Here is a 13,669-nt window from a genome sequence, read left to right on the forward strand (position 1 = left end):
AAGAGGTAATTATACACATCTCAAACTAAACTTAGGTTTTCCCCACACCTGCTTGTACTTCTCCATTGTGCAGATAATCACGGAAAGTGAGTGATAGTAGAGATATTTGAAGTCAGATCTAAAAATCAAGTGTGACCTATTTATGAGAAGCATAGTTGAAGTAAGCATGTTAAGTGGATGGACTGCATGTAAAATGAATTAAAAAACTCATTTAAAATACAGAAGGTCAATATGATTGGTGCAATGAGAAGGATACAAGTGAAACACAGAAAAAGGCACAGATAATTAGGTACCATTTTGTTGAAGGTTCATCTAATATATGTTTAGAAGTTGAAGCATATTGAATACAATTAAAAGCTTCTGAAGGGGCTTAGGCAGAGAAGAGGTATTATTGTAATTCTTTTCTAGAAAGCTCATTTAGATTGCAAGGTGAAGACAATAATGACTGGAAGACCTCAAAATGAACATCAAGAAAGCAAATATGAGACTGTCCAGGAATCCTGAAAGGAAAGATCGGGAATGAGTTGACTACAGATAACAGGAAGTAGAGGGATTCAAGGGATAGCCTTTATGGTAGAGAAATGCCAGAAAATGTGATGTGAGTGTGGAATGTTAAATGGGTAAAATTTAAAAATGAGACAGGTTTTGATTTGAAATGGGAACATCACCAAGGTTAGAAATGGAGGAGGTATGGCTGGTCTGGGTTAAGATAATGTTTGTTTGAGAAATGTGCCACTGTAAGTTCCTGTGAGATATCCTAGAAGAAATGTGCAGTAGGCAGTTGGATGCGTAAGGTTGGAACCTATGTGAAAGATTGGGATGGGACAGGGGCATTTCACAATTGTTGGAAAATGTTAGGCATTGGAGCAGAGAGTTTTCACATGGGAATTTTTGGAAGGAAAATTAAAAAGTTTTCACATGGAAAGATAACTTGGGAAATCCCTGTATTAGTAACTCCAGCTGGGAAAGAGTAGCTGGAGAAGGCAAATTGTTAGAAAGAAACCAGGAGACAGGGATTTCCTTGAAGCCCAGGGTATGCAGGGTTTATAGCAAGAAGGACTGATGAAATATAAAGAACTTTGTAACATGCATGTAACAACTCATGTGGATTCAGCAAAGAAGGTTCTGGGGAGATAAAGAGCAATCTCATGAAAACAGGAATAAAAGAGAGATTTCACTGGTTGGAAGAATGATTGAGAGTTCCATAAACAAGTCCAGTGAATGTATACCTGTGAACAAGAAGTAGGCTTTTTTGGAGTAACAATGACACCACAAAAGCCAAGACATCGGGTCAACCGAGTACATTTGTTTTAATTTCAAAACTATGTGCGTGAATAAACCACATTTAAATGTTGGGAGGAAAATAGGGAAAGGTAAAGTGAAAAAAAGTGAGAAGAGAGGAATTAATACTGGAAGGTGGTTGTCTGTTGACCAATGTCTCTAAGGACATGTGGAAGTCAGCTAAGAAAGGGGGTGTAGAGCCTTGAGCAGGATGAGTTAAGCTGCACTCATACACACAAGGTTCTGGTCTGCTTGCAGTTTGTGGATGTGGAAGCAAACATTTTAGAAAGGTCTTATCTTATTCTAGGAAGTAATGTTTGCTATTATTTTCAGAAAGCGAGTTAGTCTGTAGCTAAAATATCTGGGCATACAAGAGATGAAATGGATTTAGTAATGAGGATTCTTAGCATATTAGGCAGGACAATTATTAAGTCACAAGTACCTATTATTAAGAAAACGTAGATATTTGGGGGAAGGAGTTAGAGTCAAGTTTTCACTTCTAGTGCCAAAAAATAACCAAATGAGCAGAAAAGGGGATCAGGGGGCAGACAGATGTCCCTAAATTTCTGTTTTAAAGAAAGCACCAAATTGCTAAATGTCAGAGGAGAAACAGTAGATGGTAAGACAGGGAGAGCCTGCTCTGTGATCTAAACAATCCACTCACCGCAGGGTTATGTGTCTCTGCGGAGGGAGATGATCCGTGCTGAATATCGGAAGGTGTACCACTTGCTTTACGAGGAAGAGAGACGTTATTTAGAGAGAATGGAGAAAGAAAGCAACGAGATTTTACAACAACTCAGAGCAAGTGAGGACAGCATGGACCAAAAGGGAAAAGTCCTAAGAGGAATGTATGAGGACCTCAAGAAAACGTGTCATGAACCAGACGTGGAGCTGCTCCAGGTAAGGACTGAGGAGAGTCACGGGGCTGCCTGGAGAACGTCCACAATCTCTTCGTCTACCGTCACGCGTTGGCAGTGATGCTTTGTGATGCTGTGGGAGGGGTTTTACCTGTCTCGGTGATGCAGAAGTCCAAAGGGTATTCTTGCCATACATAATAACCCAAGTCTGAAAAAGCAGGTTAAAAACAATCCTAGAGAATACCTCCTTCTCAAGTTGTCATATACATTCACTTACTGATGGACAGCCCCGAGAAGCTTGTTTGAAGACTATGGATTTGTATGTGGACCTGGCAAAAATGAGAAATTTCAGAATCTATACAGTTCATTTTCTCTTTCTGTTTCCGTGTACATGATACAATTTGCTGGAATTGGGGCTTACCCACTCTTGGGAATAAGTAATGAGGTCTCTACTGCGAATCTTGCGGCATATACTGAGGTTGTTTTTTTTTTTTTTTTTCTGTTTCTCTTTGCAGCATTTTGAAAACACTTTAAAAAGGTAAGTTTATGCCTATATGAAAAGTTTGAGAATTGTTTAAGAGTAATCAGGCTATTGGTGCTGAAATAGGAGCATAATTTATTATGATAATAGAACCCATTTTATAATATATTTATTTTTCCATGTCTCATAAGGTAGAGACGCGTTTGTCATTTTGTGTAAGGTGGAGCTGGACAGGGCTCTGTGGAAGCCCGTGCGGTTGGCAGTTCTGTGCACAAGCTGCATGTAGACAAAGCGCCAATTGCGATTTTAATGCCTAGAAACGTAAGAACACATTGAGGATGTGGCCCAAAGCTGTGACAGGCTTATGTGGGAGAAATAGGTGTTTCCGAGAACATAAAGTGGGAGAAGGGAGAGAAAGCCACGGGGCGGGCGGGGGGAGGACCATGTAGGGTTTGGGCTCCCACGTAGCACGTGGCTGACTCCAGCTTCACGTGGAAAGGCTGTCTGTGGCACTTACGGAAGCTGGGACCTGGGAGCAGAATCTCTGCCCGGGCTAAGCTCCTCACCCCCTTGCTGTGCTTATATGGACACAGCATCTCCGTGGTGACCAGTGTGGATTAAAAATCAAAGTGCCCTTCTGTAATGTCCTGAGTTTTGAGCCATTTTGCAGAACCCCTGCTTGGCTGTGAAGAACCAGATCCTGAAATATTATGCCAGGATCAAAGTGTTAGGAGGTAGAATTGGGTTTAGTTTGCTCTTCATAAAATAAATGGATATTTGTTAAGTTTCCTAGTTTGTGGAGTTACATTCATAACTATTTACGATGCTAGCTATGAGGATTTTAATGAAGCATCTTCACTGGGACGTAGATTAAATATCACCATCGTCATGAAAATGAACTCAGAAAGAGTAAGTGACTGTTCTTTTTTGCAGGAGTGAGTCAGTGCAGCTGCACATGCCCCACCCTGTGGATCCACGGCTCAGTTCATGGCCCATCACGGGGCTGATAGAGAGACTCAACCATTTTCTTGGTAATAGACCGCCCTTTGGTGGGATAGCCGTACGTTCTCCTCAGCTAGTGTCTATGGGTTATGTTGCTCCATTGTACGATTGATGATTTCATATCTGGGCATTTTGTAACCCAATTTGCCTTTGTGGAAAAATAATATATGTGGACCAACAAATAATATCTGGAGAAAAACCCAGTATGATAGTTTATGATAAGCTACCTGGAAGTAAACAATAGGAAAAGATATTTGATGTGTGCATCATGCTGAGATTTGGTGTTAACTGTATGAAACGTGTAAATCTGCACGAACATTCAGTATATTCCAGGTTTCGGGTTATGTGGTGATTACTGGCTGTGAGATGAGCAGAGAGTTTTGTTTTCTAGAATGTTTCACAATAAAGGCACTTTACACAGTACACCCTTTATTCACATAATACAAAAATACTTTGTATAAATCAATAGTGTTAAGAACAGAAAATGAATACTTCTACACAACCCCACAAAGTAAGCTAACCACTTATTGCATAATTTTCTTCTCAAAAATTACATTTGCTGAAAATTCTCACATTCTACTTGTAAAAGACATGGATTTTTCTTTCCGGTTATTTTATCTTGATATATATTGGTAAAAAATACTTAAATATGAGGCAAAGTGACCACTCTTTTTTTTTTTTTAATTTTTTTTTCAACATTTTTTATTTATTTTTGGGACAGAGAGAGACAGAGCATGAACGGGGGAGGGGCAGAGAGAGAGGGAGACACAGAATCCGAAACAGGCTCCAGGCTCCGAGCCATCAGCCCAGAGCCTGACGCGGGGCTCGAACTCACGGACCGCGAGATCGTGACCTGGCTGAAGTCGGACGCTTAACCGACTGCGCCACCAGGCGCCCCAAAGTGACCACTCTTTAAGAATTACTATTATTTAGAGTTATTCTTCTTTTCTGAGAAGAGAAGTTGGCTACTCCTTTCTGTTACTGTGAATTACTAATGATGTCCCAATTTTAAAAGTTTCAGAGGAAAAAAACCAGAGCTTAGCAATATCCCTCTTCTTTATACATTTTAAGAAAATTCATAAATGTCTTCTATTTTGTCTCATTAATGATTTGCTCATTATGAAGACAGGCCCTGGCATACAGTAGATTTCTAGAGCTTCCTCACTGCCCTGGCCCTTGTTTCCAGGGAAAGCTAGAAACCCAGACACGATATAAAGCCCACGTCCATCAGGAATTGGGAACAGTCCATGTTAATGTGACTGTTTCCTTCCTCCTGCAGTGCCCATTTTTTTTGAGAATGAAACAACGACCTGTCACATGCCGCTGTTTGAAGATCTGAGACGTTGGCTCTTCAGTCGCGATCATCCTGACGTTGTCACTAATGCAACAAGATCAAAATACTTTCTGGCATGGGGAGCCCAGACATTTACCTGTGGTCAGCATTACTGGGAGGTGGATGTGGGGAACTGTCGGAACTGGGCCCTTGGATTTTGCGATGATTCTTGGACAATGAGGAATGACATGGCGCTTGACTCAGAGGGGATTTTTCTACTCTTTTGTATCAAAGGGGACAACCAGTGTCGTCTCTTTAGCTCCTCTCCACTGTCGCCTCAATATGTAGAAAGGCCTCTGGGCCACGTGGGGGTGTTCCTGGATTATGAGTGTGGTGTGGTGAGCTTTGTGAACGTGGCCAATTGCTCCCTCATTTGCAGTTTCCTCTCACGTTCCTTCTGTCTTCCTCTCCGACCCTTTCTATGCTCTGCACCCTCATGAGGAGGGACATGTCAGAAAGTGACCGCAAGCGTCAGCTCAGCGAAGTGCCTGCTTGATGGTCTTCAACGTCTTCCTTTATCCAACCCATTGACTATTTTTAAAGGTTGATAATTACAAGTGTATACATTTGTTTCCATTGTATTTAAATAAAAACAATCTCTCTTAGAGGTTGATGCTATCTTTATTCTACGTCGTGTCCTTTCACTTGATTCTAAGGTAGCTGGAGGCGAAGAATACCTGAGTGGGTTTACTCGGCTGCATGGGTTAAAGCAAGAGCACAGGTTTCTTCTCACTGGCAGACCTGGAATTCTCTCCTCTTTGCTCTGCATCTGCTAAGGTGTGTTTCTTCACCAAGTCTCAGCTTTAAAATGTCTTCTTCATGGAACAGTTTTTTAAAGCTTCCGGACTAAATGAGGTCTCCTAATTGTATGGACTCAGAAGACCTTATACTCAGTAAAGTCCATAAGCTAATAATTGCCCCTCTCCTCTTGTTTACCCATTATATGAGAAGATATATGCCAGGCTAATGTATAGATATATTTCAGTAGGTAGCACTGAGTTTAACATGTAGTTGACATTCAATAAATGAGTAAATTCATAGATGTTACAAGGCAGCAAATAAGAATATGCTCTATCTCTGTCAAAAAACGTACTAAATGTAACCAAAATCAAATGAGAATACTCGGGAGTGTTATTTAATAGAAATGTGAATTAGGCTGCTTTTAAAATTGATAGGCTCAGCAAATTAGACACAAAGATACTTACTGAAACAGAACTTTGACAGAGATAATAAGACTGCATATTTTAGAAATTTTAATAATTTTAATGAAAATACCTGTAGTTACGGAGAGCCTAAATTTATATGTACCCATGCAAGTTTTTGTTAATGATAATAATGAAGAGACAAATTTCATTAAAAATGGTTCTAAAGTTAATCAAATCATAAAAGATTGAAATAAATGGTATATTAAACTATTATAACAATAAACATTTTATTATATTTTTTATCCTGAATCATATACATAATGCTGAATATTATTATATTTAATTCACTTACTGGAAGTTATAGGATACAATAAATAGAATCAGTATTTCAGATCTACAGGTTTGATTAAAAGTTTGGCAACGTGTTTGTTAATGAGAGGATATCTAGGGTAGTCTGAGAATAACTGAGCCCACCCATGGGTGGTAAATCTCACTCAGGAGTTTAATGACAGATGATTTGCATGATGGGTCATTTGACAGAAGCAATATGAACACACATATGCATACATATGAATGTACTATATGTTTTAATAGCATCATACACTTAATCACACTTATATTTTATATGTTTAATTGTGTATTAGCATAAAAAGATTAAGATAAATACAACATTAAGGAGGAGTAGAAAACTTTTATTGCAGAGAGATAAATAAAACCAGCTAAATTGAAATGACGTGTAAATAATTTGTGTTTCATTTCCTTATATTGCAGAAAATCAGTAGCATAGAATGTGTTCTTGAGCATGAATTACTTTATGAAAGTGTCTTAAAATGAATTGACATTAATTCTTAATATTTAACAATTCACCAAAATATTGGTGAGGATACATCATAAAAAACCAACCAGCATTTATAGAAAGCATTCCATGTGTAGGCAGGAGCTTAAATTAATTCCATGAATATCAGGAGCTTAAATTAATTACTCTGTCAGTCCTCACAATAATTATAAGTAGAATAAAGAGAAACTATTTATATTTCCAGATGAGGATAATGAGAAAGGAATTAAGAAATGAGTTTAATCATAATATGAACAATTATATGCCAACAAATATGATAACCTGGAACCCTGAAATAGATAAATTCTTAGAAAAATACAACCTACCAAGTCAGAATCATAAAAAAATAGAAAATCTGAATGCCAGATTACTAGATTAATCCTTTCTAGATTATTATTATTTTTTTTTTTAATTTTTTTTTTCAACGTTTTTTTTATTTTTGGGACAGAGAGAGACAGAGCATGAACGGGGGAGGGGCAGAGAGAGAGGGAGACACAGAATGGGAAACAGGCTCCAGGCTCCGAGCCATCAGCCCAGAGCCTGATGCGGGGCTCGAACTCACGGACCGCGAGATCGTGACCTGGCTGAAGTCGGACGCTCAACCGACTGCGCCACCCAGGCGCCCCCTCTTTCTAGATTATTAGTAAAGAGATTGAAACAATAATCAAAAACCTCCCAACAAATAAAAGTCCAGGACCAGATAGATGGCTTCAATGGTAATTTTTACCAAACATTTAAAGAAAAACTAATAACAATCTTCCTCTACCTCCCTAAATATTGTAGAGGAGGGATTTCTCCCTAATTTATTTTATGAGGAGGCCAATATTACCCCGATACCAAAACCAGACAAGATGCCACAAGAAAAAAAAAAATACAAGCAAATATCTGTGTTTAACACAGATGCAAAAATCTGTAACAAAATATTAGCAAACTGAATTCAACAATCCATTAAGAGGACATACACTATGATCAGGTGGTATTTATTCCAGAGATACAAGGGTGGTCCAACATTCCATAATTCATCAATGTTATATATACCACATTAACAAACTGAAGGATAAAAATCATATGGCCATCTCAATAGATGGAAAGAAAGCATGTGATAAAATTCAACATCCAATCTTGATAAAAACTCACCACTAATCAGGTATAGATGGAACGTACCTCAACATAATAAATGCCATCTATGAAGGCTGAAGCTGGTAACATACTCAATGGTGAAAAGCTGAAATCTTTTCCTCTAAGATCAAGAACAAGACAAGGAAACCCACTCTCCACCCTTTCATTCAACATAGTATTGGAAGTCCTAGCCACAGCAATTATTCAAGAAAGAGAAATAAAGTGTACCTAAATTAAAAAGGAAAAAGGAAAGGTGTCATTATTCGCAAATGATAATATACATAGGAAACTCTGAAGACTTTACTAAAAATCTGTTAGAACTAATAAATTCAGTAAAGTTGCAGGATATGAAATCAGTATCAAAATTCTGTTAAGTTTCTGGGGCGCCTTTGTGCCTCAGTTGGTTAACTGTCCAACTCTTGGTTTTGGCTCAGGTCAGGTCTCACAGTTTTGTGGGTTCGAGCCCCATGTCCTACTCTGTGCTGACAGTGCAGAGCCTGCTTGTGACTCTCTGTCTCTCCCTCTTTCTGTTCCCCTCGCCCATTTGTGCTCTCTCTTTGTCTCTCAAAATAAATAAATAAAATTAAAAGAAAATTCTGTACTTTCTACATAGTAATAATGAAGTATCAGAAAGAGAAATTAGGAAAATAATCTCATTTACAGTGCATCAAAAGGAATAAAATACCTAGGAATAAATTTAAGTCAGGAGGTGAAAAATCTGTACATGAAAACCATAAGCCATTGGTGAAAGAAATTGAGGAAGACACAAATAAATGGAAAGAGAATCCATGCTTATAGATTGGAAGAATATTGTTGAAGTGTCCATGCTACATAGAGCAATCTACTGATTCAATGCAATACCTATACAAATTCCAATGGCATTTTTCACAGAAACAGAACAAATAATAAAATTTGTGTGGAACCACAAAAAACCTTGGATAGCCAAAGCAATCTTGAGAATAAAGAATAAAGCTAAAGGCATCCATCTCCCTGATTTCAGACTATGTCACAAAGCTATTGTGATGAAAACAGGATGGTATGGAGTTGAAAATAGACACAGAGATCAACAGAACAGAATAGAGAGCATGAAAATAAACCCACCCATGCGTGGCCAACTAAGTTACAACACAGGAGCCAAGAATATAAAGAAAAAAACAGCTTCGTCAGTGAATGGTGCTGAGAAAACTGGACAGCCACATACAAAAGAATGAAACAATACCACCATCTTACATCGTGCAGAAACATAAACTCAAAGTGGATGGAGGACTTGAACATAAGACCTGCAACCATTTTAAACTAGAAGAAAACATAGGCAGTAAGCTCCTTGACCTCAGTCTCAGAAATGATTTTTTGGATCTGACAGCAAAAGCAAATGCAACAAAGCAAAAGAAAACAAATGAGACTACGTCAAATTGAAAGGTTCTGCATAGCAAAGGAAACCATTGATAAAATGAAAAGGCAATGTACTGAATGGGAGAAAGTATTTAAAAACAATATATTTGGGAATGGGCTAATGTTCAAAATGTATAAAGAACACATGCAACTCCATAGCAAATAAATATATAAACAAACAAACAAACAAACAAATAAAACAATCTGACCTAAAAATTGGCAGGAGTGCCTGGGTGGCTCAGTCAGTTCAGCATCCGACTCTTGGTTTCAGCTCAGGTCATGATCTCACAGACCATGAATTCGAGCCCTGCCTGGGGCTCTGTGCTGATGGTGAGGAGCTGGCTTTGGGTTTTCTCTCTCCCTCTCTCTCTGACCCTCCCCTGCTCTCTCCCTCCCTCCCTCTCTCTCTTAAAATAAATAAATAAACTCAAAAAACTTTTTAAAAAGGGGACAAAATATCTGAATAGACATTTTTCCAAAGAAGACATATACATGGCCAACAGGTATACAAAATGATGCTCAACATCACTAATCATCAAGGAAATACAAACCAAAGTCACAATGACATAGCAGCTCACATATATTAGAATGGCTATCATCAAGAAGACAAGATTTAATAATGTCGATGGGGAGGATATGCAGAAAAAGAAACTCTGTAGACTGCTAGTGGGAATGTTAAAGTGGTACAGCCACTGTGGAAAACAGTACGGAGGTTCCTTAAAAAATTAAAAATAGAACTACCACATGACACTGCAATTACACTTCTGTGTATTTGAAGAAAATTAAAACATTAATTTGAAAAGATAATCTGGACTTGCATGTTCATTGCAGCTCCTGGAGTACTGCACACTGGGGAGAGGGAAATGCCTCTGGTGCTGACACAACTTTGGTTCAGAGCCATAGGACCACTTGTTCCTTCAAGGGTGCTGCAGTCAAACATAGTACAATACAGATTATGAGCTTCCCAGCTTTGCTTTCCCTTGCCAAACACTTAGGAAGCTACAGCAGGGATGGTGGTGGAGTTAGCTCCCATCCTTCAATTTTTCAATCACTTATTTTTTTAAAGTTTATCTATTTATTCTGAGAGAGAGAGAGAGAGAGAGAGAGAGAGACAGAGAGAGAAAGCTCTGGTAGAGGAGGATCAGAGAGAGAGAGAGGGAGAGAGAGAATCTCAAGTAGGCTCTGTGCTGTCAGCTCACAACCCAATGAGGAGCTTGATCCCAGGAACTGCAAGATCATGACCTGAGCCAAAATCAAGAGTTGGAAGCCCCTCAATAACCTTTTTAAAAACTTTTTCTCCTGTTCTAGCCTCAGTTTCTGTTAGGACAGTGTCTTTTCCCTGACTCCCTTGGGACCAGGAATTGCACGTCCCTGAAGCCCTAACCACCCACAGTAGACCAGCACTGTGCTGGATTTGGAGCCATGGAGATGGGTTCTTCTGCCCAACACAGTGAGGAGAGGAATGTCTGACAGTGCAGAGAGGTAAGGTGGCTGACACCAAGAGTTTTGAAAGCTTTTGCTGTATTTGTTCTTAAAGGGACAGTGCCTAGGGGCATTTGGCTTCTTGTACTTAGAGTATAGTGAAGAGAAGCCAGTGATATCAGGGAGAGGCATTCAAGGTTCTTCATGCATAGGGCAGCATTCGTGCATCACCAGGAATGGGTAGGGCTCAAAGGAATCAGGAAGGCTCTTATGTTAGTGCCTGGCAGTCCTGGTTGGCCACTTCTAAAACAGTCGACACACAAAGGGTAGGTGGGAGGAGACTGAAGACAGGGATCCTCAGCCCCAGAGTGAAAAGATCTAAACCTGAGATCACCAGGCAAAGCAGAGCCAGGATGGACCACTGTGACTATGATCCTGGAATTCCCTGACCCTCTCTTCTTTCTTGGCCCATCACTGAGCAGTTTGCCCCAAAGCTCATGGGCTCCCATCTCTTTTGAGTCAGATCTGTACTTAGAACCCATCAGAAGAGGTTTTCTTTCCACTAGGTACTTCTTGCCATGGGGATGTGATGGAGGGGCACTCATCCCATACCACTTGTTAATGGGGTCCACTCCTTGCAGTACAAAAGGTGAGAGCCTTGCCTCCAGAAACTCAGGTGGAAGCTCTTCACCCCAACAACATCCAAACCTGGCTTACAAAGATTATTCAGCAAAACAAATATCTAGCAAACACCAATGTTAACAAATCTGACAGCCAAGAGGAAATGAGTAAATTCAATGAAAGATACACACTACTGAAGCTAAAAATAAAAGAAAAGAAAATCAATAGTTCTCTATCAAAGAATGTGAATCTGTGGTTTAATAAATTCCCCCTCTGACTTGGGTTTTAAGAAAACATGGAGTAGCAGGGATGGGATTTGCTCTTCTACTCCAGACAAGAAAAAGCCATAAAGGTGGTATAAAACAACATTTTTCCAAGTTTCATAAGTAGCAGAGGAGAGTAAACAGAGAGAGGGAACAAATGAGGAGACCTCAAAGATGGTCCCATTTCACTTCCTGGAGATTTGCAGATGTAGCACAGTGGGGAGGAGGTCAGACAGCCCAGGGGTCGCCCTGAACTGAGGAGACAGTTGGAAAGTCAAGAATGTCGAAGTGGCTGGAGATCCCAGGACTGAATACTGTGGAAGGTAGAGCTGCACAGAGGAAGCACCCTAGAGGGTCACGGAGGACCCCACAGCTGGAGTCCACAGCTGGGTGCAGAACAGTGAATGCTTGTGAGGACAACACTGCAGGTCAGGGAAAGAACCTCCCCAGAGAGCTGATGGAGAAGTATCTGTGCACAGTCAGGGCTACAGATGGTTCTCACCATCCCGAAAGGACAAGCCACACACTAGGGGGAGACCTGGTGGAATACACAGGAGAGTACTGTGCCAGTGGTGGGGGACATCCAGCCCATGTTAGAAGTCTCTGGCTACTTCTTACACAGTTTAAGAGCAAGTCTTCAAAGCTGGAGCCTCTCCCAGAGTTAATCCTTCCACCCAGACAGGTCCTGTGCATGTCCTCAAGTCAAAGAAGCAACAGAAAAGAGAATAAAGGGGATTTAATCCCTGAACTGGGACAACAGAGGCCCTTTCCCCAGAGAGGGAAAAAAAAAAAAAAAAGGGCTCTCTCTTCGGGCAATGGTCTTTCCCTATTGCCACTCATTGCAGCTTTGTCACTGGGGCTGACCTTGTGTCAGGGCTGGGTGAGAAAAAGGAAGAAGAAAAGGGTTTTTTTTTTCCCCACACTTTGATGTATGAGGGGCCTCTCTTCCTGGTCCTTTGGCTAGAAAGGGGTGTTTCTTTGGGGGCTTTTGCCATATGCTCCTGCTGTGAAGTTCAGAGAAGTGGATCTTCCTTCCTTTCATCCAGTCAATGCTAGGGAAGAGAAGAGGAAAAAGAACTCCTTAACACTCACCCCCATTATGGGTAATTAATTATTCCAATGTTAACTCATCTCATTTCACATTCTTTTTTTTTTTTTTAACGTTTATTTATTTTTGGGACAGAGAGAGACAGAGCATGAACTGAGGAGGGGCAGAGAGAGAGGGAGACACAGAATCGGAAGCAGGCTCCAGGCTCTGAGCCATCAGCCCAGTGCCTGACGCGGGGCTCGAACTCACGGACCGCAAGATCGTGACCTGAGCCGAAGTCGGACGCTTAACCGACTGAGCCACCCAGGCGCCCCTCACATTCTATTCTTAATGCCTCAGAGTCCTCACATACAAAGTCTTTATTTTTGGTGCTCTGCTCAGCATGTCTACTTGTCATCTCTGGGTGAGACTTTGGAGGATTTATTCCATTTTGACCAGTGCCAGAGGTCAACACCAAACTGTTAAGCATGCAGCAATTCTTGGAAACTTCCAAGAGATGAGAGCATCACCATATTGCTTTAAATAATCCCTAGGCAATTCTTTGAAATTTAGGATAGTTTCTTCACTACTACATCTTCACAGAAGTGAATTTAATTGCCAGAATATTACCTCTCTTCCAAAAGAATCTTGAGTAGGGAGAGAAGAGGAAGGGACAGAAGGAGAAAGGAAGGGGGAGAGACAGAGATCGATTCCTTCTTTACACAAAAGAAAAAAAAAAACCCTTTTTCCTTGTGATGAGAAATCTTAGGATTTACTCTCTTAACTACTTTCCCATATACCATGCAGCAGTGTTAGCTATAGTCATCATTTTGTACCTCACATCCCTAGAGAGTTTGACTTTACTGTCTGGCTATTTTGCAAACTTCTAAG

At 40.2% G+C, this 13,669-nt stretch overlaps 1 protein-coding gene across 1 annotated transcript; it reads left to right on the plus strand.

The window, feature by feature from the left end:
• Positions 1–1,801: 1,801 nt before the first annotated feature.
• Positions 1,802–5,561, plus strand: LOC131487158 (tripartite motif-containing protein 43-like). The gene is made up of 4 exons (XM_058687513.1): positions 1,802–2,181; positions 2,654–2,676; positions 3,553–3,650; positions 4,901–5,561. Exons 1-4 carry the CDS (start codon positions 1,975–1,977, stop codon positions 5,392–5,394), a joined length of 822 nt encoding a protein of 273 aa, XP_058543496.1. The 5' UTR covers positions 1,802–1,974; the 3' UTR covers positions 5,395–5,561.
• Positions 5,562–13,669: the final 8,108 nt, after the last annotated feature.

Source organism: Neofelis nebulosa, chromosome 10, assembly GCF_028018385.1.
Source record: "Neofelis nebulosa isolate mNeoNeb1 chromosome 10, mNeoNeb1.pri, whole genome shotgun sequence".
NCBI lineage: Eukaryota > Metazoa > Chordata > Mammalia > Carnivora > Felidae > Neofelis > Neofelis nebulosa.

Bases quoted from the DNA above. Each gene is read 5' to 3' on its own strand.
- LOC131487158 (XM_058687513.1), top strand. From the start codon at position 1,975: ATGATCCGTGCTGAATATCGGAAGGTGTACCACTTGCTTTACGAGGAA. The intron at 2,182-2,653 runs GTAAGGACTGAG...TTCTCTTTGCAG, and splicing joins CAGACGTGGAGCTGCTCCAG to CATTTTGAAAACACTTTAAA. The intron at 3,651-4,900 runs GTAATAGACCGC...TTCCTCCTGCAG, and splicing joins GAGACTCAACCATTTTCTTG to TGCCCATTTTTTTTGAGAAT.